This window comes from Bemisia tabaci, chromosome 2, assembly GCF_918797505.1.
Source record: "Bemisia tabaci chromosome 2, PGI_BMITA_v3".
Taxonomy (NCBI): domain Eukaryota; kingdom Metazoa; phylum Arthropoda; class Insecta; order Hemiptera; family Aleyrodidae; genus Bemisia; species Bemisia tabaci.
The window spans coordinates 25,756,930-25,784,781 of NC_092794.1; the positions used below are offsets into that span (position 1 = coordinate 25,756,930).

General features: G+C 38.7%; 2 protein-coding genes across 5 annotated transcripts in view; one reads left to right on the plus strand and one right to left on the minus strand.

The window, feature by feature from the left end:
- Positions 1 to 1,520: 1,520 nt before the first annotated feature.
- NC2beta (negative cofactor 2beta) lies at positions 1,521 to 9,811 on the plus strand. Of its 3 annotated transcripts, none has more exons than XR_002008924.2 (6): positions 1,521 to 1,803; positions 3,210 to 3,458; positions 4,038 to 4,201; positions 5,478 to 5,618; positions 7,450 to 7,540; positions 8,325 to 9,811. XR_002008924.2 is itself a non-coding variant. In XM_019044620.2 (5 exons), exons 2-4 carry the CDS (start codon positions 3,221 to 3,223, stop codon positions 5,583 to 5,585), a joined length of 510 nt encoding a protein of 169 aa, XP_018900165.1. In that variant the 5' UTR covers positions 1,521 to 1,803; positions 3,210 to 3,220; the 3' UTR covers positions 5,586 to 5,618; positions 7,450 to 9,811. The 3 variants fall into 3 exon arrangements, 1 of the variants encoding a protein (XP_018900165.1); XR_002008925.2 differs by having other exon boundaries at positions 8,542 to 9,811; XM_019044620.2 differs by having other exon boundaries at positions 7,450 to 9,811.
- Positions 9,812 to 10,791: 980 nt separating this feature from the next.
- Positions 10,792 to 27,852, minus strand: part of LOC109032470 (uncharacterized) — a 65,405-nt gene continuing 48,344 nt past the window's right edge. For both annotated transcript variants that reach the window (XM_072297030.1, XM_019044619.2), the window contains exons 4-7: positions 17,590 to 17,648; positions 16,310 to 16,433; positions 14,552 to 14,708; positions 10,792 to 13,376 (exon numbers count right to left, since the gene is read on the minus strand). In XM_072297030.1, the coding sequence (XP_072153131.1) occupies positions 11,633 to 13,376; positions 14,552 to 14,708; positions 16,310 to 16,433; positions 17,590 to 17,648 (2,084 nt within the window). In that variant the 3' untranslated portion in view covers positions 10,792 to 11,632. The remainder of the gene's footprint in view (positions 13,377 to 14,551; positions 14,709 to 16,309; positions 16,434 to 17,589; positions 17,649 to 27,852) is intronic.

The following is a 27,852-nucleotide window of genomic DNA, read 5'->3' on the forward strand; positions in this document are numbered from 1 at the left end:
GATCATTTAATTTGTCAGTGATGCAACATTTTATGATGCACGAAGTAAATTCAATGCAGCACCCTAAGAACGCCACTGCAATGTGCATCCAAAACTTTGAACAGATTTTTCTCAGAACAACATTTTTTTATTTTCAGGTAGACAATTTTTCAAGATCTACTTGATGTGTTCCCAAAAAATGGTAATTTTTTTCCTCTTAAAATTTCAACGTTTTTCTCTAATTACAGGCGAGAGGAAAATTACTTATTACTTACTGCTCTTCAAAAAACAAAAACAGTCCAAACAAAGGTCTGAAGTTAGGGTGAAATTCTCTTGAAAAGTGCTCAAAATTTTATGAAAATTTTAATTTTTTGAATTTCCAAATATTCTCATGACCAACGCACAAAGAAATTTCCTTTAAGAAATCTAAAAGTAACAAGAGATTTTAAAAATTAATCCTGTAGAATCTATATGGAAAGTGCACCTCAGCATCGGTAAATTTTAAATTGACTCATGACTCCGCTGAACAGCTCGACAAATTTAAGGACTTCTCCATGAGGAACCACTCAAGCAGAGTAGGTATTTAAACGTAGGATCGTAGCAAAATCATTTACATTGGCTCTGCAGGATCTAAAATGAAAGATGGGAATTAATGGAGGGTTTTGATGGACTGCTTCCTAAAATAACTTGTTGAATCCCAGTTCACTTTTTCAAGTGATGGCTCCATAATGCCTTGAGGTGAATAAACATAGAGAGATTCTGATACTTACATTTTGAAAAAGAAAATAAATTACTTTAAGTCAAACTTGTGAGTTACTTTAGTCCTGACTTGCAATGTTTCAATATTATTCAGGCACCTACCGGCCAAAGTATCACAAGTGCCATATTCGACGTTTCAAAATTTCCGTCCCCATTTAATTTTTTTACTGTGAAATTTTTGGTTGAATCTGTTTGAAAATATGACTGAATTATATCGGCAGCACAAAGAAAGTGTTCAGTTCAATTTTCGGACAGCCTCGACTAAGCTTCGTTGAACAATTTCTCTGTATAAAACCAAAATAGCGGTGGAAATTTTGATAAGTTGCATGGCGCTTGTGATACCTCGGCCGGCAGGTGACGGTATCTCAGCCCCAGCACGAAAATTTCAAAAAATTTTCAGCAAAATTAATTAATTTTGCATCGGCGTAAGGAAGTTGCAACGGCGATAGAGCGGAAATGGCCCGAGCGGAAGCCATTATCGCATTTGAAACGCTGCGGAAGTGCAATGATCAGGACCGGATATTGGTTTTTGGCGCCAAAAATTATTGGGCATGGACACTGAAAGTGGAACTTGCAGTGACATGCCGTGGTGAATAGAAGTTAATTATTTTAAATGTGTGTAAAAAAGAATTGAAATATCAACCATACATCGGTCATTTTCAATACTTGAAAAAAGCTGGAGATAATACCCAAAATAAACAGATCTATATTTTACTACGTCAACAGTGCTGCGAGAATGGCCACCTGGCCAATACCCCAATACCCCTACCTGGCACCGTTGCCATGTTTTTGTTGTCTAGTTCATTCATGGCTTGATTGTTGATTGGCTCGATTGATGTATTTATTACCACCGATAACGCATTGGAACAGATTCTAAAACATTTTAAACATGTGTACTTTAATTTTTGTGTGAAAGAATAAGTGACCTTTTTGTCTCGGCGTCAGACAAAGTTGAAACCTTTGAAGAATGGGTCCTGCACCAAGTTCGCTGATGGCTTTTCTATGACAAACCCTTATCAACGCACACATCTGCATACATAAATCCTGGAATTTCACCCGGAATTTGTAAGTACAAATCCCTTTATCTGTTTGGTATGCTAGCAACCAACCAGACATTTTGTCCTGGCATCAATTCACCTAATCTCAGGAAGTGTGAGGAAGGAAAATCAGTTACATTCTGCGTAGTGAGGTCATTTTTTTACCACTGGTGGTCTAAGTAGTACTGTTTCGTTTCATTTAAAGGTAGTTTGCCTTGCACACTATTGCGAAGGATCCATGCACCATTACAACATGAAGACCACAAATAGGTGACAAGATGAATTTGGCGTCTGAACTGGATTATATATAGTTGATTGTTTATCTTGTCCATTGAAATCGGTGAATGTGAGTTGCCGAGCCTTGTGAGACGAACCGTAACAGAAGCCCTGCTGCCTCATGCATTCACAGTATCAGAAGTAGTATGATGATCTGCTTGCCTAGATGAAGTTACAACAATTGCTGCTCGAGCTGTCAGATTTCATCCTCTTTCTTGAATAAAGTGAGGTTAGGTTATATCTATGTTCTATAGAACTCCATGAGCCAATGTTTTTTTTTTTTTTTTTGTAGAGTAAGAATATTTAGCTGAAGCAAGCAAACCTTGAGATAACATTTGCAAATTTTGCCATAATTTTGGGTTCTCATACATTTTTTGTTAAAATAAAATACCCATCAAATACGCTAAGGGGTATATTTCAGCCGTGTCTAGGAGTGTTCAAATGAATTCTTGCTGGAACGCTATCGGTATCGTCGTAAACTGATACTGGTAGTTTTACTGATAGTGGTGATAATATCGTTAACAGCCAGCCTTATCGAAGTCCTTAAAGCTTGCTCTCAATGCACTGTTGCCCTGTGTATTGGTTTGTCAGATTGCCTGGCGCGGCGGTGCGTAAGATAAATGTATACATGGCAACAGCTTATTTTTGTCAGCTCCAAAAACTCAGATCGTCATTGGTAAGAGCGCTCATATTGTAACTTTTTCTTAACAGAATTGTTTTGGTAGCTTACCGACAACCGATAGAACAGCCCTAGCTGCGCTCCTCTTGGAATCTATTTTGAAATTAGTAAAGCTGCAAGTATGCAATCTCCAAACTACTTGTCCAATTTGACTACTTCAATGTAATATATCACATAATCAGTCATCTTCCTCCATCGATGGGACCATGGCTACTTCTAAAAACTGTCATGCAACCATCAGCTGGATCACGGCTGATATCTGGGACCTGCCAACAAAGCGTGCCAGGTTTGAGGGTAAAGGAGGTTGCGCTCAAGGAGCTCTTTCCTGATTCAGGTGCGTGAAGCAGATTCTCTTTCCACTGAAATAATAAATCTAAGGGTGAAAAAAGCAATGTGAGCCTCTGCATTGGAGCTATCATTTATCGGTGATTATTTTATCATTTTCTAGTTTTTGAGAAAGATCTTTTTTGATGTTTCAGAGTCAGCAACAATGAATAGCGGATCAAGTGGGTTTGATGATAGAACGGAGGAGGATGAATTGACTCTGCCTCGAGCATCGATAAACAAATTGATAAAAGAAATAGTACCTCACATCCGAGTTGCAAATGAAGTACGAGAGCTCATCTTAAATTGTTGCACAGAATTCATCCACTTAGTGTCTTCCGAGGCCAATGATATTTGTAATCAACAACAGAAGAAGACAATAAATGCTGAACATATTTTAGCCGGTAAAATTTTAACCACTTTTCACACTATTAATGATGATTTAAGTAAACGGTGTCCCCTACATATATCTGAATCTAATTTAGATGCAACTTTCTTCATTTCAGCATTATGAAAAGTGTGTTTTAATGCATTGAAACCAAATCCTAACAAGGTGGTTAAACACGATTTTAACTACACAAATTTTTTTAGGTTCCAGAGTTAGATTTAGAGTTGCGGGCTGAGGTCCTGGGTGACAAATTGGTGAAAACAAGGGACAGCTTTACAAGAAATGATCTCTTCTTTGCTTTCCAGTCTTGCGACATCGCCAAGAGAAACCCTCACAAAAAAATTCGAAGCCCTCATGAGAGCGGTAAATTTTTGTAAAATTGTAAATCCATCCCTATTAGGCTCCTAAAACGTTCTCTCTCGGTATGGCAATGTGCAAAACCTCTTGATATATCTGCAGAGCAGGAAATACAAAGATCTTATAAACAAAAGGAGAATTTATGGACCATTTACACTCTCAGCCATTACGCATGGGTGTATAAATTGATGTTTTTATTACCGGCACCAATTACTTAACTTTTTATTTCTGATTTCAGCTTTAGACAAATTAGGCTTTGAAGATTATCGCAGTCATGCTGAGCTCGTCCACCATAACTGTAAAGCATTAGCTGCCAAAAGAAGGAGACAGAGTACAAGACTTGAAAATCTAGGTATCCCAGAAGAAGAACTTCTTCGGCAGCAGCAAGAATTATTTGCCAAAGTAAGTTGTTGTCGCCCAGATAAGTAAATTGATTTTCAAATTTAGAGTTACTCAGATGTTTATCAAGTCCGACAGTAACTATCTATATTTAAGCTCTGTACAGTGAAAACAGAAAAAAGTCATCCTAGGATGATGGGTCTAGCAATTGAATGCCTTTAAAGTGAATTTACAATTATTTTTGTAAAAGAAATCTTCAAAGCAGTGAGCCCAGCAGATCAAGTTCCATTAGTACTTTAATATTGATTGATTGTTCTCCAACATCAACCAATTTTTGATAAGTGATAGGTGAAAATTCAGATGAAAGTGCTGTGGTAGGTGGAATGCCAAAAGTTCCCTTAAAAGTACATCCACTTAGTTACATAGTGATATCTTAATTTGAATGTATGGTATAAAGATTAAAATGGGTCGGATTTCTGCATTTGGATGAGTTTGCCAGAAGAGAGGGATGTACGTAACGTCATGCCAAAATCGTCCGTCAAATAAAGAAATTGCGCCGTAAGTCAGTGTGATTCATTAAAATATTGAGGAGTAATTCACCTAGGGTATCTATCCTGAGTGAGAATAAAGTGGCTCCGCAACCTTCTGGACAATCCTCAAACTCATATCGAAATGATAATTTTCTGTTGTGACAAAGTGTTTGTTGTCATAGGCCCAAATGGTCTAATAAAATCAATTATTTGAATGAATTGCAACTTTGAAACTGACCTGAGACTGCGCGATTTTATAATTTGTGTTTCTGGAGAAACAAAGAAAACTTTCAAACGCAATTTTCTGAAATTTTGTTTTTTGCCTTTGTCCCTGTTTGCCGGCAACTAATTCAATTTTAGTTTGTTGAATCCAAAAGTATAGGGTGTCATATTCTCAGTATCCTCTAACGTTGACAATGACAAAGAATCAGATGATTATTAATTACGAGGAAACTAATTTTCCATTCTATTTTATAAGTCATCCATTTTTTGTATCATATTTTTTTTATTTATGTATACGAATGATAGTTCAATTGAAGTGCGAAAAGAAGAATGACAAAATAACTCAATTAAACTAGTAAATCAGTGCACTGAATTTTCTTATAACAAAAGACAGGAAATTTCGAAATTTCTGGTCTTCTAGATATGTAATCTGTATTATCTTAGGTAATTTGGTTTCTTAAAACTTTGGTGAATTTAATTTATGTAAAGAGATACAAGGCATGTATAGTTTTTGTAGCATTTACAATATTTTTAAATAAAATTTGTTAAAGTAATGTTCAAGTAAAAAAGAAATCATCGATTTTTAGGCTCGAGAAGAACAAGCAGTCGCTGAAATGAACCAATGGCAAGAGGTGCAACAACTGGTGAGCCAAAAATCTAATGTGGACGATGACGAAGAATCAGATGATTATTAATTACGAGGAAACCAATTTTTTCCATTCTATTTTGTAAGTCATCAGTTTTTTGTATCATATTTTTTTTTAATTTCATTAGCCAAGAAGCAAATTCTAAATGAAAGTATTTCTGTGTAAAGTAATCAACGGAAATAGAGATGCAAAAGAACCCCGCACAGAACAAGGGGCTCAGTGGCCCTATATAGATGCTGATTAAACTTTAATAGATTGATATGAAGCTCATCATTAGCAGACAACCAAAAAATTAGCTCATTATAACGAGTAGATGCCGAGATATTCGCGATTGAAGCCGGACTATTTTCTATCATGCTGCAGCATGGCGGAAGAAATTCAAGTCCCCTCTCCTCTTATTGTTTGGTGTTCTAGATCAGACCTTACACGCAGCTAGGTGCTCATGCGCTCGGCCGGTGCGAGTGCTGTACTCTTTCCTTCTCCCCATATCTGTCAATTCTGTTTCGGCAACTGTCATTTCAGATTCAACCGGCTGGTGCCGGTGCAATAAGGGATCGGTCTGCTACATCATCTGGTAGGCGTCGCTCTTCATGATATTCTCAATCTCTTTCAGCCATGCCATGCTTGCTGGTGGTGTGAAAGGGGGTTTTTCGGCCGAAGTGTTCTAGCAAAGGAGGGCGATGAGGAGCGCCCATTTACCTCCGCCGTACAAAAAATAGTCTGGGTTCAATCACAAATATCTCGGCTTCTACTCGTTAGAATGAGCTAATTTGTTGGCTTTCTGCTATTGATGAATTTTACATCAATCTATGAAGGTTTAATGAACATCTATAGAGGGCCACTGAGCCCCTTGTTCTATGCAGGGTTCTTTCATGAAACTTTATAAAATTAAATTTTTTAAAACTTCTGCAATGGACTCAGTTTGCCACAGCAATGCATAGAAACAGTAGGCTCTTAATTTTGAAATTTCAAAGAAAAAAATGTATCAAGTTGAATTTTGAAGTTTTTTTTATCAAATTCTTGGATTGAAAAATCGTTGAAAGGAGAGGTATCGATAAGGGCTGTATGTTAGCTCTCACCAGCTGAGATTTCCTCAACTCAACGATTTTTTGCTCTTTTATTTTACAGGGTGCATCATGATTTGGTGATTTCCAGTCTCTCTTCAAGCCTGATGTTGGTCTGAGTAGTCCAATTTTTTGCTAAAATTGACCATCAGGCCTATGTTTCGACCAAAATCCGACCTATAAAGAAACCGGAAATGACCAAGTCATGATGCATTCCTCATAATATAGACCTTCAATGAGGAAAAAATCGTAGATTTGAGGAAATTCAGGGCAAAAGGAAATTTAATGAAACGTCATTTTGCACCTCCGAGCAGGAATCATTTCATATGTAAACTGCAAAATTCAATCATGAGAGATTAACTTTCTCCCCACAATTTTGCTAATCTTTAGGTATTTGACTTGTAACCTTCAGTTTTTCCATCAGAAAATAGAATCATTCGATTTCCTGTTCGGAGGACATAATATCACATAAAGAAATAAAATTTGTGTTTGTCTTCTCTTCTACTAGTCAAACAATATCCCCCAAGACTGCATCAGAAAATAATATAAGTAATAAGATTTGCAAAGGAAAATGTTTATAAGTGAAAATATCTCTCTTCTCTCCAACGCACTTTAAAAAATCTCAATAACCTTTTTCAATTTTATTTTATCTCTTTTTTTTTATTTGTTTCACTCTTTACTCACTCAGTCTAGTTCACCATTTTCCTTTTTGAGAAAACGTCCCTAGCTTTTATGGAAATTGCCATTTCAAAGAAATTGTTTGGTCCTACTTACAATTATCACTGATGCAATCCTAATTTGTAGGATATTATGTCAGGTTTTAACTGAAATTTGTTTAAACCTTTCAGCTCTCAGTTCCTGTTAAGTTCAACTCTAATGTTTGTGCTCCTCTTCTCATAGCTTGCATTTTGTGGTGATTCAAGACCTTTCAAAATTGATGTGAGTTAGCTCCAACTTAGAATTTTACTTAGAATCAGTATGTTTTGTTTTGATTCAACATTGATGTTCTTTTTTCTTGTGAAGGAATGAAAAGCAAGAAAATTTTGCAGTTGAGTACAAATAGTTCATCGATTTAGGGTGTGAATCGCCAAACCTTACACTCAAGATTTCATCAACTCAACTCCTAAAATTAGGTGTTGCATTGACTCCGTTTATGGACTTAATTTTCATCATTGTAAGGGTACCTTCTCGATGTTTTCTCATAATGAAAAACATCCAAGGTCACATTTTGCAGAAAAACATTAGTTATCCACCAAGGAGGAATGAATGCTTTTCTAAGCAAGAGGAATTTCAGCTATTTGGGAGGTTAAACCAGAAAAAGACATATTTTTTTACAACACACCTTTAGATGTTTTTTTAAGTTCCAAAATTAAAAAAATGACACTATCCTGAAGATATTAAACAATAGAACTCGTGGAGTACTAAAATGCAGTTTTGGAATTTTTCCAATTGGATTGGAAAAGGGAGCAACAGCAATGAAAAAATTAGAACCTTTCATTTTGACTTGCATACTTACAGTTAACTTTTAAATGAGATTAGTTCTATCAAGGGATATTTTTTCCCCCATTTGTTAATTTTTCATCTTTTTCTTGCGTTTTGTCAATCTAAAGATAGATTATTTTCAAGTCTTTTGTGTGATTTTTATTAAAAATCCAATTATAAATTTCCACTCGGTCTTTCAGCCGTTAGCATTCCTCTTTTACTTTGCACTATGTTCCAGTAGACTTGATTTAGCAGTTTGAAGGATTTCCAACATGTTGCCTTCTACACTTCTGCTTCTCTGGGAAGTAATCTCTCCCTTGATCCCATATCAGTCTACATGACAAATGGAGGGTCACATGAACAAGAGTGTCGACAAATTTTCTATCTGCCTTTCCTGCCTAAAGATTTTTCCTCGTTTTATACCCTATATTAGCCAAGCTATGGAACCAATTTTTTAGAGATTTTTTTGCTGAATGAATTTTGAGTACCCCTTACCTAATTGCCGTAGTTTGGATGATGGCATGTCTGAAAAGGAGAAAAAATTTTGAACCAGAACAGATAATGTTGGCTACCTGAAACAACCTCTTTTCAACCAGACCTGTTTTTTGTGCTCTTGCTGCGTTAAAGGTCAAGTACACATAGATCGTGCATTCAAGTAGTCATGTCGGAATGACAAAATCTAGTATATCCAATTCATCGCATAACTCTTTTCTCAATCTTCATTGACAGCAATTTTATAATTTTAAATTTTTGTTTTTGTACTTTTCCATTTGATTGAATGCTATTGAAAAATATTAAACCAAAATCACCATGGCAATTCGTGCGTCAATTAGTTAACTAATTTTCGACAAGTTGTTGTTTATGTTTTTAGGAATGGTGATTTTGAAAGGATATGAATCCTATCATTTATTAATATTGCCTTCAAATGAAATTACCTATTGAGGGTTATAATCCAAGCGCCACAATGTGTGTAAATTATGTTTCTCTGTGGAAATTTTTTGCAAAAGGCAGTAGATACTTTAAAAATTTCCGGAAGCCATCTCATGATTCAGGCATTTGTGTTCTCTGTTTTGGCAAATTCTTATGTTCTAATAAGTTGCCAATAAGTTGTAGTCTTCCTGGGTTTACTCACGTTCTGATATGATTTCAAGTGACCTCATTATTCAATAAGTAGTTTTTCGACTGAGTGAATTTTTTTTGACAGGTTTGTGATAGCAGTTTCTCAGAGAAGTGGACCAATTTTTATAAAATTGTCCAGAGGTATTTATTAGCCATAATTTCGTTCAAAGTGACCGATGCAACTAGTAATTGGATGTATTTCTGCCAAACGGAACTATGTGCATTAAGTCATGAACCCTGGGACCCATAAGAATATATGCATAACAGGGCTCATGTCATAATTCACATAGTTCCGTTTGACAGAAATGCGTCCAATTTATCTTCTGGTTTTTCCTGCAAGCATTAAGTTTAATTAACTTTTTCAATGTAACAGTTGATCATTTATTTTATCATGAGATCATTCTGGAATTTTCTTTTCTCTATTGTGTTTTACTTAAAATTTTAGAGGAAGTGTTTATTGTGGTGCTGGAATTTAAATGCTGACCAGTGGTTTATTATTAGTTGTTTGTTTGTTTTTTTTAAAAAAAATTGTTTTCTTTGTATTATCAGTTGTAAATAATTCATAAATTAATTTTAATCTCAGTACGTAATAAAATGCATCTCAAATTAGCTTTCCATGCTTTCAAGAAATTATTTCCTTACTTCTTAATGCCAGCTGCATAGAATGAGCTCTGTTCTACCATTCTTTAGCAATGTGTTAAAAGTGCAAAGTTTTGAAAGGAGAATCAGGGGTCAAGCAGCGTTTAAAGTATATTATTAGCATTTTCTTGTGCTAAAGGTCAGATGGCAAAGGTACTGTAGTAGGTGCACCCATTTGATCAGTGTTTGCTGAAAGAAGATGATTGTTCCCTCTGAAGTCGGGAGAGGGGAAGCCTGTGACGAAAATTGATTGTGACGAATCGCTTCTATCGACTATTGGAATTTTCTATTTTTCCTGAATGGTCTGGCCATAATCAATCTGGATGGTTAAAGTTTCATTGTAAATGATTCTAGGAAATCTAATCTAATTTTAGTGTTGGAGTATCCTAGAACTTTTGTTCGCTCCAATTTTTTTTTTTTTTTCGATAATTAGATATTGGGTACCAAATGAACAGTTTAACTTTGAAATCTTAACATCATGAAATCCGGTATTTCTGGCAAAGATGGTAAAAGTTTTAAAATGTGGTACAATTCTCCAGATCGTAAATTCAGAATAATGACAATTCGTATTTTGTTGTTTTAGTCTCAATGGAAGACTTTTAACTCCTCTTGATTTCCAGGTGTTTTTCTTTTACTTAGTGGTAAATTAATTGTTACAAAATCGGTTCAAGTATTTTTTAATTTTTCATATCTCTGAAGGTTTACAAATATCTCGCTTTCCCACTTAATTTATTTTTTTTCAGAGTTTTATTGAAAATTAGGATCTAAGGATAATAATAACATTATCTGTCAGTTTTAATACAAAAATTGTAACCGAACACCTGCTGTGAGCTGCTACATATAACGAGTGTATCTTTCCATTACTTCACCTATGATTAGAACACTTGAACTTCAAAGAGAGGTGCGCATTTTAAATTAGGGTGGAATGAAAAAAACAGCTGGGTAACATATCATTTGTGTATGGCATTATATTAAGTTTTAATTTTTGGCGGTGAGGTTGCAGGAAAAAACGAAACAAATGTACAAACTCTCAATGTCTTAGATGCTTTTAACAAAGGAATTGACAAGTAAAGTAAACTGCTACTATCAGCCACTGCCTCACAGCATAGCATATCATATTTTTTCCACTATGAATTAAAACAAAGTCAAAACAGCTTTCTTTGAATTTTAATTTTATTGAAGCAACCTGAAAGTCTTCTCTACAGACTTCGGCCACTCGGAGGAAATGATATTTAGCTGCATTAAAATATATTGTTCCTGGAACTGATGTAGTGAATCAACTCAGGGTGTAGGAAAATCACTTCCAAAAAGTTCAACTTTCCTAATGTATGTCATTTATTTTTCATAATTTCTCAAAAATTCATTTTTCTTGCATAAAATTCAAATTATCAGAAAAGGTCCTCACAAACTGATTTTGCGTTATGATGAGGTAAATTGTAGGATTAAATTATCTACACAAAAAGAAATTTAAAATACCCATCACTTTTGAGTATGCTTCAAAATTTTTTTCCTCTTCGAATGTACAGACACTGCCGCTAATTTCAGTAAATCTACAGAGAATACATAATTAGAGGGTTAAAGCAACAAAATCCCAAAATAACTTCTTAGTTTTGAATTCTTTGTAGCTTTAAATCAATAAATTCCTAATTCTTGAGCTGTCTAGGACAGATAACAAACAAAAGAGACTTCACCTTACACTAGACAAAATTTGAGCCTCTTTGATCTTTGGCACTTTAAGTATTGCAGTCGGTTTCAAAGGTAGTTATCCAAAGGATAGGTACAATGCATTTTTTAGTCTGGACTCTTCACTAAAGGTAGCTTTTTCTTAACTTTAAAATTTACAGGTTTCATAACAGTTGTCATAGAGGGTATTAATTCAAAATCTACATTGTAAAAATTTTTTAGGCTAGTTTTTGAAAGAAATCTCTGCTCTTTTTTCTTTGAGCTAATAGTTGTATTCTTCAACATTTTTGAAATGTCTGGTCCTTGTCCTAAACCTAACTCTGTACTTTTAAAAGTGCTATTATTAGTACAGATTTGAGCAATTTCTTTGGTTTCTCCCTCTGTTCTTTTGAAAGAATCGAGATCCTCCGGCTTGGTTTCATCCTCCTGCACAGGAAGATTTTTACGGATTTTGGAAGTGTCCAATGTTTGGTCGTGAATGGATACATTTTGTTTAGAGCTCAGAGGAAGAGTGTTTCTTTTACTCCTAATTTTTGAAACATCGGTAAAAAGCGTCTCATAATTGGCATGCTCATCCTGATATTGGGAGAAAGTTGGACGAGTTTTTGGCTTTTCACCTCTCACTGATATAGTTGTGTTTTTATGTGTATTCAAAGAAACTGGTTTAATAGATTGATGCTTGGGCAGTGACTGTCCCGAGCTTTGTGGCGTCTTAATTATGGCACTAGGGGAATTTTTTCCACTAACTTGTGCTCTAGAGGAGGAAACAGAACTGGTTGTCAGTACTACTGATACAGCTGGCGTCGTCAGCGATGGAAAGACAACTTTTCGAGCTTGTTTTGGACTCTCAGGAATAGCCCGAACGAAACTAGAATGAGTCTCTAGACTTTTCTGTCCAGAAATTTCATCTTCCAGAATCTCTTCATCCTGCTCACTATCTGTGATACCTTCGGTTTGTCCAATGTGGAGTGAACTGTGAGGCTTTCGTTCGTTGAGAGGTAGATTTACGTCTTGATTTGGTAATTGAGAGTAGCTAAAAGGTTTAGGTGCGGCTCCTCCTGCTAGAGACCCTGGATGCTTGTTCCCTTCAAAATATCGCAAACTTGGCTGTTGGAATGATGGAAACTGCCGCGTTGGGTTCTGACTTGATTGACTGCTTATGTGGAACCCATGGTGGAAGTTAGGCGTACCAAAGCGTTCTGATGTGAAAGTAGGTTTCGAGACGGGGGCCGTATCAAAGTGGAACTGAGGTGGTTGACTGCTTGGAGGATGGTAATTACTGATAGCAAAGCCAGAGGGCTTTGTATTAGGGAAAGGTGCTGAGAATCTTGTTGCTGACTGAGATGGTCTAGCTTGACCCTGAGCATCCTTTTGTTTTGGGGTCGGCCCGCTGAGAGGTCTAGGTGGAGGTTTTACCGCTGCTTGAGCAGGTAATTGTTTAGGTACATCATGGTGCTTCAAACTCTCTTGAAAGGCATTGTGCAAAGCAAGTAAGGCTGCAATCGTTTCCGGTGAACTCTGCGGAGAATATTCTAAATTCTGAGGGTAGTTGGAATTGTATGGGGTGGTTTGGGATGGACTCGGTGGATATTGAATCGTTTGAGGTACAGTGATTTTAAAGGTTGGTCTCGATGTAAAGCTAACTCTCGCCGTTGTAGGCCGTGGAGTTGTTGTTGTGGTAGTGGTAGTTGTTGTAGTGGTGGTGACCGGAGGCAAAGTTGAGTCATCATATTCATCCACAAATTCTTCGTCAGCATTATCTGATTTGCATTCCTCCTCATCTTCATTGCACTTTTCTTCCTCTTCTTCTTCTTTATCATTGGTACCAACTGATTCATTTTCAGGTTCAATTCTACAACGGAAAAACATGAATAAATAAACATAGAATAAATAAAACGATTAAAATAAGGTATCATGGATGAGAAACGCTAGATAAAGTATCAATAAAATCAAGCTGCCAGTCATTTCAAGTGAAACTAGTTTCAGAGTAGGTAGAATTTTTTGTGAAAAAATTGAGCATTAAAACTCACTTTTGCTCTTCAATATTAGAATTTAAAGGTCATTATTTCTCGTGTTACAAATTTTAATGGAATTTCTCAACTTCAAGAGAGATTTTCTCAAACTTACAAAGGTGTCAAGTAACTCCTTCATCCTTTATATCTCTCAAATCTCATTCCCCTATTTGATGGTTCATATTCTTCCACTTATAGAAAAACTTTATGGAAGTGAAGGATTTTCATCAAATTTGAATTTTTTTATTCTCATATTAATGGAGGAAAAGTCAAACCAGGAAAATTAATAATGAAGAAAAATGGAAAATAATGCTCCCTATTAAAGAACATTACCTGCCATTTCGATCATGGAAATTTTCAGAAAATATCCTTGAATGGAGAAAAAAAAAAAATCTTCGATAAAGTAAAGTGTGACATTGTTGTAAATAGAGAGTGTTTCACTATTTTGCAATCAAGATTCAATAAAACTGTGGACTCCGTCACTGGTAAGATTGAATCCGCAAAAAATCAAGGTTTTATATGGGTATTCATGGAGTACCTATAAGTTTAATTACATTTTTTTGACTTTTGCATGGAAATGTGTCCGTGATTACAAGTACTCGTAGGTTTTAAAGGGAATTTGCTTGGATCAATAAGTAATTTTTTTGGATCTCACTGTTATTTTCCACTTTCAAGAAATCGATTAAATTTACTCCGGTAGAATTCCCTTATTTTAAAGGCACCTTTTCAGTTATCCTGGAATGTGGTTTTTTTTAAATTAATTTGAGATTCATTTAAAATTAAAGCACTACTGATCCCGATAAATTTTTGCTCTTGTTCGGTTATGATTGAGGCTTTTGCAGGTACATATCTCTGACAAAAGGGTATAACAAAGAAAAAGAAAGTAATCAAGTAGCAGAATAATTTAAATAAAAGTAGCATGATTACAATAATCAAAAAGGAACTGTCTCAAATGAAGGAGTTCTAGTGTTTTCTCTTAAAATTTCAGGTTGTGATAAGTGTTTTAAGGACTTACCCAAAGCCACCTCCGCTATTGCCATAAAGCTCTAAATTGAGATCAAAGTAACTTTCGCTCTTGCTACAGTCTACCTCATCTAGTCGTTCACAAACTCTTGTCTCTTGATCAAACACTGTGCCATTAAGGCATAAAAACTTGATGTCTGTCACTTCTCCTGAAAAGTTAAAATAAAGGATCGCTTAGTGAAGGAAAAATACACATATAATTTTGAAAACATGTAAAAGGACTTGCATCACACCTTTTTCAATCAATCTGCATTGAAATATCGTTCCTTGTGTGCGTTTGGACATCTGATATCAATGTGCTCTCCTGTACACACAAGAAATGTCTTGGTTACGGACTCTGATGTAGAAATTTTTATCGGATTGTGAGACTAATTAGTCTCACAATGAGAGCCGCAATGAAAAACTTTGTAAGGCCGCAAATGAGTTATTCCACAATCATTGCAATAAAGAAACTTCGTTCAACGAAATGTTTTTAGCTTCGTAATGAATACCACCGATCAAAATGGTAGTAAAAAAACGTGTTGTGCATCCTTCATCCCTGGTAAAAGTTGGCGATAAGAGCTGCGTTTCAAAATACCATAGGAATTCTTATAGCCGGCTAAAGAAAATCATATAGCTGGCTGTAGAATGCTGAGAAAATCATACGGCCGGGTTATACGAAGCGATAAAAAATTATGCAGCCGGGCTATAGTTCCTATCGCCGGGCTTTACACTTTATCGCCTGGCTGTTGCTTTTTCGCCATCGATTATAAAAGGCTATAAGAAGTTGTGTAGAAATTCGTGTGCTTCGGAAATCATTAAGTTAGATACGGAACCACCTTAATATTGACAAAACACACATTATATTTTCCTTTAATACATACTTTTTTTTCATCAATTAAAAGGAGAATAATCCATACAGGATGTGCAAACATTTCAAAATCATGAGTTGAATAACGCTGACTCCGCCAGATTAAATATTAGAGCCTAACACAAAGCGGAGCGGCGACGCACTGGCGCCTACAAACCTAACAGGGATACTTCACGCATTGCGCAACGCGTGAAGTATCCCTGTTAGGTTTGTAGGCGCCAATGCGCGTTTCGCGCTGGCTGCCCGCCTGCCGCGCAGCGGCGTGCCACGGCGCTTGAAGCAATTATCTCACACCAGAGGTATTGCACAGTATCATACGAAACTGAAGGCGCTCTAATATATTAGTAATGGCAGGCATCCATCAAAAGTACAGAGCTTTCCTCGCAAAATAAATCAAGATACTACGGCCCAAAAAGAGAGCAGTATTCCAAAAAAAAACTCACTAAGTCCTAGCATCCGTAATTAGTAACGCTTAGCATACACTTTAGCGCCTGGCTGTAGCTTAATCGCCATCGGCTATATAAGGCTATAAGAAATTGTGTAGCCGGCTATAGAAGCTATTGGAAATCTTACAGCCGGCTGTAGGTCTATGGTATTTTGGAACGCAGATTCTACTGCCAATTTTTACCAGGGATGACATACAAATCCTAAGTAGGCAGGTACAGTTATATATTTAATTTAAAACTAACTGCTTATTTGGATGTTGGAATCAGCTTCCGAGGACGAGTTAAAAAGGAAAAATTAAATTGGAACAGAAATCGGAAATAGAAAGGAAATAATGATTGGCATTAAAAAGAAAAAAATATCAAAGTAGTAAGGTAAGTTCAACATCGGTACAATAAGTAACTATGTAAGTATATAAGTTTGAAGAAGTACGTAAGTAATTAATAAAGGTAACACCTTTTTGTCCGAGGGTGCAGACATGAAACATTTGACACCCTGTTTCAATGTCAGCGTAGTATCCACCAATAACTTTGTTTTCGCATGAGAAATTCGTATCTGGTAGATTGTCGAAGTCCAGAAACTGGAAAAGAGAGGAATGAGAAAAACGCGTAAATTATTTTATGTTGAGAAGACAAAATAAATGGACTCCTGTCTCGATGTTTTCTTTCAAAAGAATCGCTCTCTGTTTTATTTCAAGCAAAACGCTTACTTAAGGCAGAGAGAAATCTCTCTTGAAAATTTCAATAATATGCTTGAACTAGGTACCTAAATTCAAAACTAAGATTTTCCAACAAACTGCATGCTGATTTCTCCGATACAATAATTGTTACCCTCTTCTTCAAACCACCCTTGTTTTTTAATGATTAGTATGGAATAGTACAAAGTGCACTGGCATACATTTGTGATATCTGCAAGACGCAGTGCCAACTGTTACTGACATTGTCTCTTGCTAAATTATGGTCATCTCAATTTATGGGGAGGAGAAGAGGTCGACTGTTGTAAATTATCGTTCTTAATGTTTTGTGTTTTGAAAAAAATTTCTCAAAATTATCAATTTCAAAAACTACTCAAGCGCTGATGAATGAAGAGACAAGTTGTAAAAGCCCTGTTGTAATGCAATGAAACCCCTCCGACTCACATCCCTTCAAATAACATGTTAATATTTTGAACCTTTTGTGTCGTGGTGAGTCTTAGGGATGAGTCGTTGAAAAAGATCCTTGAAGTCAATGAAGAAGTAAATTTTCGGCCATTTTTCAAAAACTTCCCTGCACCCATCAGACCTCTTAATGTTCTACCGTATGCTAGACCCCCCCCCCCCTTCTCATCAAGAAAGGACGAGATGACAGATGTACCACTACAGACTTTTTTTTTTTTATTTTATGTCGGACTAGGTGGTTTTAAAATTTCCAAGGAAACACCCAGATCCGTAGTAACGTTTTACCTAACAACGGAACGTCACAAGAAAAATTTGGAAGAGCTTAGTGAAACTAGAAAATTTTTTATTGAATGACACATTTCCTGTTTTGTTTTGTTGGTCCGTCATTAAACAAACGGGTACTAAGTAGTGCCGGTTTGGCTTCAACAGAAATTTGTTGAAAATCTGATTCTGACAGGTTTCACTGGTTTGAACCAAGTTACCTAACTAAGCCACCGCCCGCGCTTACCGCGACAGCACCGATCGATCGATGGTCGATGGTTAAAGATTAGGTACCACGAAATAAAAAAAGCACACTTACTCCGGGCTTGACAGCCAGCGTGAGGAAGTTGCCATGTCGCCAAAAAAAACACAAGACGCCTGGAACAAAAAAGAAGACATCAGTTTAAGTCACGGAAAAGAGACAAAAAACTAGAAACCTAATCAAAAAACCAACTCGAATTTTTTTTTTCATTACCTACCCCTTGATGAAACAGAAATGCACCAAGTCGCATTTTCTCCACAAAAAAAAAAAAAAAAAAAAAAAAAAAAAAAAAAAAAAAAAAAAAAATGGGCCTTACCACTCGCCCATTTGCTATCCAGTCTAATAATCAAAATCGAGACCTCGTATTTTGAATGTGAAAATACCCGTCTAACTTATCTCTAACATGAAGTCTTGAGGAGGTCTAAAACGGCAAGCCTCTTTTCGCTGATTCGATCTTGATGTGACTGGGTTCATTTTCGTTAAATTCGGTCCAAATGCACGGACAGGTACGCATACGATTATTACGCTATTTGGAAGATTCAAGAAAAAGAGATTCGTTCGTACGTATAGAAAAAAGTATAGGGCGATGACGAACGCAGACAGACTTCGTTGAAGATGACAACGCCTGAGTGACGTAACTAAACTTGCTCGACGGATACCCGAGTTGCATTTTCAAGAAATGAAGGCGCTTTTGTTTTCCTTAGCGCTTGAAACCGTCATCGTCACTAAGCAGGCCTTGCTCTTCAGGTCACGCCTCTGTGGTACCTGGTACCCCTCTTGAATACTACGTTACGATTTTCTAGGAAGCCTTACTCTTTGACGTTTTCCCCTATATATATTTTTACCAATGTTATCAACGATTTTTCAAAAATTTGAAGCCGAATTGTTCCATGATGTCACGCCTCACGCGCTCAGTGCCAGATCATGCCCCTCTCCCCATCAAGCGTGACTTCACCCCTTTCCGTGCCAGAGTGTTCCAAAATCCGAAACTTTCAATATCCGCTCTTGAAAGTTTTCCGCGCCCTTTCGAAGCGAGTGATCTGGGGTCCATGGGACTGAGCCCCTGACTAGATGCTAGTTTTAAATATGGAAGGTATGTCACGCTATTTCTAGCACATTCCCTCACATTTCTTGGAATGGACCAAGTAGATTTCCATCATCCCTGGAAGTATTTTCAGAATTCGCTTCGGAAGGAGTAGAAAAATCATGGAAGTTTTCGAGAATTGACGCTGAGTGCTTATTTCTCCATTTAAAAATGAAGTACCTATGACAGGAAGAGGGCGTCTGTCGCAAATCGAGTCACATGGTTTAGGAGTCTCACCGTCGACACTTTGTCTTAGCTTCTATGTAGACGGATCTATTGCGCATATGGACGTATTTCTGCCAAACGGAAATATGCGCATTTAGACATGAGCCCTGAGCCTCATAAGAATATATGCAAAACAGGGTCATGTCATAATGCACATAGCGCCGTTTGGCAGAAATACGTCCATATACACTTAAATGCGTCCGCATTCAACGAACCACAAAGGTGCATAAAAACCGGGCAAGCAACAATACCTACCTACCAAGAATGGTCTCCTCGCATTTTTTTTTCTCTCTCCCTCTCTCAAGGGGGCCTTCGGGATATTTTATCCTTGCGCGGACAGAGGTAGAGACAGAGGTGTTTCCGCCATGCAAGACGGTAGGGCGGCGAAAGCCATTGCGCAAACGCTCACTCCAGAAGCTGGAAGCCTACCTACGTCCACCTTGAACTTACTCGGTGAAAGGAAAAGTGTAGCGTCGACCGTTGTCACATTGTAATACCGCGCCGCGGAATTACCTCGCGACCTATTTCGCTCCGGTCCGGAGACAATTGCCGCCCCGCTGCCCGCGGAACATCCTATCTCCAATGGGAACTCGATGCAGATACGTGCTTTCTGCAAAGGGCCTTACGCCCCCTCGGAGCACACCTCCGACGAAACCTGGCAGCTCGGAGTGGGTGCGGTCGGCGCGGAGTGCGACTACGATTCGAGGTTTCTTCGCTGCCCAGCACGTACAAGTGCAAGACTTCAGCCTCGCCGTTTCCGACAGGGCCCCAGCCAGCGAGTTGATTGTTTAAATTCATAGACAAAGCCATAGACAAAGATGACATAAGGAATTTGGAGGGATCCTCTTTGGTGGCAGCGGGAGGTTGCAATTAGGTAATTGACAGAGGAGGTAGGTAATAACCTAACTAACGCAACCCACGAGAGATCCTATAGTTAGTCCAAAGACATAAAGACGGAGCAATAAAAGCAAAAAATGAAGCTTCTAGAGCTTCTTTTCAATCACCTCTACTATTGGCTAGAGGATTGGCGGCGAAATCGGGACAAGTTTGAAATTCAAATGTAGGGCGGGAACTTAATAAAATTGCGGAAACAAAGTATTTTAGGTTGATTTTTGCCCGAATTCCGGTACACACTCATATTATTTTAACTTTAGGTTAGTTTCAGTCCGTCGTCGACCGATTAATTTCATTTGGGAGTAACGTTGATCTAGAACTGTAACGGCCTGTTTGAACCTGCAGAACCACCATGTGCAGAAGAAAAACTAACTTTATCTGAGATTACTGCCTGTTACCGAGCAAAAGTAGGTGTATTGTATTAGGACGCAGACCGAACTTTCTTAGTATATTCGTTTTAGGAATTTAAAATACGTTTCAAAGAAGAAATGTGCAAAAATCAAGAGGACAAGTTCAAATCAAATTTCCGTTTGCCGCCATGGATTCCCGCGCTCATTTACACACTCACACAAGCGCGCAGCGCCGAACCTAGCTTCACTTTTTCCCCGTGCTTTTAGATACGAGCGCTCCGTCTTTATGTCTTTGAATTAGTCCATCATTTATCCCCTTCTTCTATGAGAACCACCCATTTCAATCAATAGGATAGCTCTATACTCCCTACGTCTTCTTCTTCTATAGCTTTGTCTATCAATTTCAACGATCACCCTGCAGAGGAGGTGGTGGCGGTTCTGGCATTAGGTATTAGCGGTGTTCCATGAGAGTGTCAGGGTGCCGTTTCCAAGTGTCGACGGTGAGACTCCCAAACCAAGGAACTCGATTTGCGATAGATGCCCTCTTCCTGTAATAGGTACTTCATTTTTCAATGGAGAAATAAGCACTCAGCGTCAATTCTCGAAAACTTCCATGATTTTTCTACTCCTTCCGAAGCAAATTCTGAAAATACTTCCAGGGATGATGGAAATCTACTTGGTCCATTCCAAGAAATGTGAGGGAATGTGCTAGTAATAGCGTGACATACCTTCCATATTTGAAACTAGCATCTAGTCAGGGGCTCAGTCCCATGGGCCCCAGATTACTCGCTATCGAAAGGGCGCGGAAAACTTTCAAGAGCGGATATTGAGAGTTTCGGATTTTTTGTATCATCTGGATGGCTGCGAAAGGATTGCGCGAGCAGTGCCCCCTTCTTTACCTTTTTGGAGATGCATAGGATTGCGCGAATTATTCTGCGGGCAGATTATTGAAATTGATAGACAAAGCCATAGACAAAGCAGACAAAAGGTACATGGAGAGATCCTATTTGTAGAGGCGGGTGGTTGCAATGGACAAGAAGAGTAGGTAATAGACTAAGTAACGGCAACTCACGAGGGACGCGATAGTTAGTCATCATTTTCTCCCTTAGTCTATAGGAACCACCCATTTCAACCAATAGGATGGCTTCATACTCCCTATGCCTTCTTTGTCTATCGCTTTGTCTGTAAATTTCAATAATCGGCCCGCTGGTGCTGAAAACTCACATGTTTGCGCGAGTATTCAATATTCAACGAGGGATAGCGTTAATCTGGCAACCTTAGTAGTTTGTGGTAGGTAACTAAATCGCAGATGACTGTTCATTCCCTCCTGTGACGAGTATGTCGCTCTTCGATGGATAGTCCTCGCAGCACGAATGGTCCAGACCAGAGAGTCTTCATGGACATTTAAAAAGTGAACTAGGGGTCTGTGGCCGCTACGCGGCCGCCAACCACTGAATAAAACCACACGTAAAAAATCCTAGAACAACCATGTTCAAGTTTCTTATGAGATGAATGGATTCAAAACCCGACGGGTGCGCCCGATAGAAAGCGTACATTTATCTCTGATTGCAACGTTATGCGCCACTTTTAGATTTTATTTTTAATAAATGTTATTAAACAGCTACACACAGTTTCTCTGAAAATTTTCCGCGGATTTACCTGAATAAAATAAAATTATTGTATCAAAAATTTCGACGCGATATTCTAGTTCGTTGTATTTTCTTTTAATGTGACAAAATAAATAAATAAATAAAAAATGACATAACATTCGAGTTTCTGAATCGTTACAATGAGGATACATATTTCCCCTTTAATTATGGTAAAAACTGGAGCAGAAAGTCAAGAATGATGACACGCAGTCCTACGGTCTTGTAGGAGTTAATATGCGTTTCACGCCAACTGACCGACTGTACTGCGTTTGGCGCAACGCGAGAAGTATTCGCGCAGTCTTGTAGGCGCTAGTATGGGCTTGACGCCGGCCGCACTGTTTGGCGCAATGCGCGAAGTATTCCAAAGGTCTTGCAGGCGCTTATATACGTCTAACGCCGGCCGCACTGTGTTTGGCGCGATTGTTCGAACTCGCGTAGGAGTACTCGCGGCATCGAATAATAGAGCTTATGTGTTGTGTTTCGACGCCGTATGCGCATTCCAACTTTGCCTCGGGGTATTTTTTCCGAGAAAAGTTAGGAAAGTTCATTATACTCACGACCATCTTTATCTTTTCACTTTCAACAACAAAAAACTAACAAACTAACTAACAAACTAACCTAAACTGATGTTAATAAAAATAAAGCGTTTTTTTCCCAACTGTTTCCTGTTCTGCCCAACTTCTACCTTAAATTAACTTCATTTTAAATTCGCGCATCCTTGTAGCAGATGTTAAGGTTTCTATTCGCGCATAATCCTCATGTCTTCTCAGACCTTCTGCGCAATCCTGGATTACCGATCTGGACATCAACAGCTTTCCTTAACGCGACAAAAAACAAGAAAATCGGTCCGGCGGTTCTACAGAATTAAGGATCGCAAAGTTTCGACACTTAAAGTTTTATTTATATGTATATAGATTAAATTGGATCAACTATTCGGTGGGAACAGCTCAAAATTGCACCTGAGACAACTCAATTTTTTTGTCGACAGGGGAAGACGCTTTTAGTCAAAATAATAATTCACGGAATTTTTTTTTCCAGTGAATCGAAGACTAAAAGTTCTGTCATCTACTTACGTCATCGACCTCGTTCCAAGATACTCAAAATAAGAGCTCGCTTTTTGCCCCTTGGTGCACCAACTGTCAACGTCGCGTCGTCGTGCCGTATCGGGTTATGGCAAATCAGCGACAAAAAACTCATCTGACTCCTTGATTTTGCATCGATTCATGAAATGCAGGAAATTGGGGCACCGTCTGGTAAACGGAGAGTGAAGGGACGGAGGTGGCGTGAGGAGGGGGAGGGTGGTTAGGAAGGCGGGGGCGGGAGCAACAAAAAAATTGACGCGGCCGGCGCCGGACTGGCAGTCGTCGTTCATCTCGTTGCTTCTATACTGCCGCGCTAAAGAAGAACACCCTATGAGCTTCCGGAGGTTGCCAGATTCACAGAGAGAAATTTTAATACAACAGTTGGGTGGGTAGACTGATTTAGTGGCTACGTCATTCGATATAATATCGAACTCGTGGTTCAAACCTAAACAAACCAACATAACCTCATGCATTTTTCATCATGACTTAACGTGACACGGGAAATTTCCATTATAAGAAACACTTGGACCGCATTTTACCATCATGGTGCAAGGGGCGCGAATCAGAAACAAGGTGCCGAGTTTGTTTACATTTGAACCAAGGGTTCGATATCATATCGAATGATGTACCCACTAAATCAGTCTATACGGGAAGTAAAACACAAGATAACCCTTGCTTTTGGTTGACGATTTTCAAGAGAAAAATGACAGCTGGTTTTCTTGAAGGAATTTAGTAGAAAACGAGGGGTGTATACGAACGTCGCAATCGGAGGAAGGCATATTTTCCCACTCTTTTCATCGTTTGCTGCGCTAAATTCACCGCAAACTGTGCCAAAATTAATACAAAATTTGTGTTGGTTTGTGTTTCACTTCCCATATTAACAAAAAGTAACACAAGAACACAAATATTTTTATCAGTGTTTCCTTTTAATAAAGCATGCGAACTTCCTAGGAAACTTGAGTGAATATACTAATTCCGATTTTTCGGAGAATTTCTTAGGCAGTTTATATCTCACGCTTTCGGAGAAAATATTCTAAACTTTCCTTTGAAATAAATATTTTACCGGGAGAAATTTGACTACGTTTGACTGTTCATACGGCGTTTTACCTTAGCTGTTCGATGCCGGTCGGGAGGCCCAGATGCTACAAGCTGAGCAGCGGGTCGCGGCGGAAGTGAACCTAATTCTTCTCATGACCTACTCAGCTTTACGTGATTTTACTCCTTTACTGCACCTTCGAATTTAACAGCGATCGATTCGTGAACGGCCGGCGCGGCGCGGCGTTGGCGTGGGGTCGAAGAGATGGAGCTAAAATTGGAAAATTGATCATCTTCCTCATTCTCTTCTGCTTCTCAATCTGTATCTTTAGTCTCCAGTTTCCTTGATGCTCTTGCCAGCGAATTATTTCTCTCGTCTTCGTTTCCCATTTCGCGACTCATTCCACTTCTCTGTTTTGCCTTCTTCCGCCTCTTCTTTTACTATGGAGTTTACATGAACAGATACATAAGTCGTAATGTAAGTGGGAGAGCTGGGCCACTTTAAGCATTTTCCAGTCCGAATTCGAGACTCTGCCACGCCGGGTCACTTTTCGATACAGACGATGTCCGATACACGGGACCCCATCCTGATGTAAACAAAGATCACAGGAAATTACAACGTATTCTACATCTCCATTTTGGATCGAAAATGTATCGAAAAAGTGACCAAAGCTCGGCGCTCACCGGGCTCGGAACTCGTCGACCCGAACATGGCGACAGCTCTCCCATTCACATTACGACTCTATGTACTCTATGATATGAACTAAGGGATATAAATAAAGTAGCCATTAAATCAGTCTATTTACCGTTCTTTACGCGGGATGTCACCAATTCAAATCGCCATTTAAATTGGATAAAATGCGACTTACGCACTAATGTTAAATGTCGAAAGCGGACATGTCAGGTTTTCCGTAGACCCTGGGCTCCACGAGAATACGCACGCATGGGGCTCATCAGGAAATAGACTCGAGTTCGAAGAAGGGAGCGATTCAAGTGAAATTTACGAGCGGAGTGGTTTGTCGCCGCGCAAGTAATGAGGGGTAAAGGATACGGGGTCACTGGGTGACTGGGGGCCCGCTCGAGCCGGGGGCCGAGCGGCGGTCGGCGGCCGAACCATATTGACCGCAACCCATACTGGCCGGCCGCCGGGCGGGCGTCCGCGGTTATACATTCATAAATTTAATGGGGGTAATTAAGTATAATCAAGGGGAGGGGGCGAAGTGAAGTGCGATTCATAAACTTCGACCGGCGTGCGACACTCGCATAACCTAATCCGAACAATCAGATTAGGCGGTCGCTGGACCGCGCCCTCGCGCGACGCACAGAGGACCGAGTCAGTCGGAGAGGTCGGACAAAATTTGGAAACTTTAAACGCTTATAACTCCGTTTATTCACAACTTTGGGGTTCTAAAAAGTGGTTTCATGGTTTCCTCGTGAAATTCGCTTCAAGAAGCACACATTGAAATTTAAAATGTGACGGGAAAAACATCATAATTTGCAGTTTTAGCAGAAAAAATAATGTGCGACCTCTCCAATTGAATTGGTCCAGTGTGCGACGGAGGCTGACCACCTGAGCGCACGTTGTACAATCACAAGAGCGACTTCTGCATGTAAATCAAAACGAAAGTGAGTCAATTATCCTATCGCCGACCATCCGACTTGACAACGTCGCTCGAAAGTGAGAGTATTAGGAGTTTTTTCTTGCTCGGCTCATTCCGGGCGTTGCCAGATTGTGCCACTTAACAAAGCACTTAAATACATGGTGAGTGTACACTGAAGAAAATATTGTGTTCATCTATTACTTTTGGTTAGTATACACGGAGAAAAATACTTGGACGGGCCCGAAGTTGAGGTCATATGGATCTCTGAAGTTTTCGGATCACGCATCCGAAAACTTGAGGTCCAGCTGCCGAAGTTCGGGTCAGACATCTGAAGTACTTAGGTCCATACCGAAGGGTTCGGGTCACACATCTGAAGTATCCGGTACATACCTAAGTGCTTCAGATGTCTGACCCGAACTTCGCCAGTTGGACCTCAAGTTTTCGGATGCGTGATCCAGAAAACTTCAGAGATCCATGTGACCTCAACTTCGGGTCCCATGCACGAAGTTTTCCTCTCCGTGTATACAGGAAGTGAAACACAAACCGACTCAAATTTTGTATTGGTTTTGGTGCGGTTTGCGGTGAATTTAGCGCAGAAAACAATGAAGAGACTGGGAAAATGCATTCCTTCAATTGCGACGTTTTCGGCAGATTTTGAAACTTCGACAAAAAATCCACTCTATTCCGCTACGGAATAAGTTACTATTAGCTCGTCAGTTTTTGTGGCAAAAGAAGGTATTAAGTTTCATTAGAATCCCGCGATATCGCATCCTAAAAATGGTAGATTGAAATTTTAGACATAGCTTTTATACTGGAACTTTGTCTCATGAACTGAAAATTTCAAATGCCACAATATTCTGATTTGGTTTGACATTTTTGGTCGTGCTTTGTCTAAAATGTTTGCAGAGTCCTCCTCTTTACATTAGTAACTCAATTTGGAATGTTTGTTGGCTTAGGTCCATACATATATTCGTTACATATCAATCTATCAAAGTGTCCGCCGAAGTGCACTGCATTAAAACACAAATCTTGGAATTATTTTTCGGAGACTTGAACGCAAGGGTAGAAAAGTAAGACAATTCAGTGGCTTAAACTGAAGCACTTATATAGTGGTAAAGTGTGATATCTAGGGGACGGTTACAAGTTATAAAAGTGATCACAAGCAATTTGGACGAGACTTCTTCAAATAAAAGAGAGAATCTGCTTTGAGGAGGGGGGGGGGGGGGGGGGCTACTCCAGGACTGCAAACGGTAACCTCATTGTGTGATACCTTATTGAAAAGAGCAAAAAAGACAATTATTATTAAGTCAGAAATCAGAGGTCGCCATCGATCACCATTCCAAAACCGCAGCCGGTTAAAGATAAAAAGGTAAAGGAGGAGGTTTTTTACCAACAACGAAAATGAAATTTGGATTCCGGGGTTTTTTTTTGCAGAGGAAAAATGAATCCGCCGTCAGAATTAAAATATCTTTAACTGTTTTCAAGATGCGAAAATGGCAGAAAAGTTAGTATCTCGGTTGTTTACCGCGGAATTAAGATTAAACTTGGTGTTCGAGTGATTCTGACCCCAAACGTGTACTTTCTATGCCAAATATCTTCCGGACACTAAGTTCCATTCTTCTCCATTCATAAAAGCGACCCCAAAATTGAACCCACGACGCAAAGTGACAGATTTATAAATCATAATGTAAGCAACATGATTGAGTGAAGCAAAGGACTACTGCAGCTTTACGAGGGAGTCCACCTACTATACCGAGATAGGGCCAATCATATGAGCAGTGTTGTCAGGTTGCCTAGGCTTTTTAATTTATAAACATTTGTGCACGAGTATAGCAATCATGAGGTGTATGCCTGATCTCTGCGAAGACCAAAAAAAAAAGAGAGAACGTTTGTAATGGAGCTCTTGTATGTGTCAGGAATTTGCGATTTAAAAACAAATAATATCTGCGCAAAATAATTTTGCGAGAAACACAAAAATACCACTGGTTTTCTCTGAAATCAACTCCAAAGCTCAAAAAAAGCTCTCAATGTTGAGGCTGTTCGGATGGGATATTCTCACGCTACCTGGAGAGTCCACCTCTAATCAAGACGAACTCTCTGTGCAAAGATAGGGAGCAAATACATTAACAGGGTTGCCATGTTTCAAGTTTTGGAGTTCCCAAACAAATTGGCAACCTTGTTAATGCATTTGCTCCCTATCTTTGCACAGGGAGTTTGTCTTGCTACAGAGGTGGACTCTCAGGGTAGCGTGAGTTATCCCCTCCATTACGGTTTCAACTTTCTGAGCTTTCTTTGAGCTTTTGGAGTTGATTTCTAAGAAGACCTGTGGCACCATCATGTTTCTCGCGAAATTTTACAAAGAAGTCTGTACTTAAATCGCAAATTCAAGATTTCTGACAC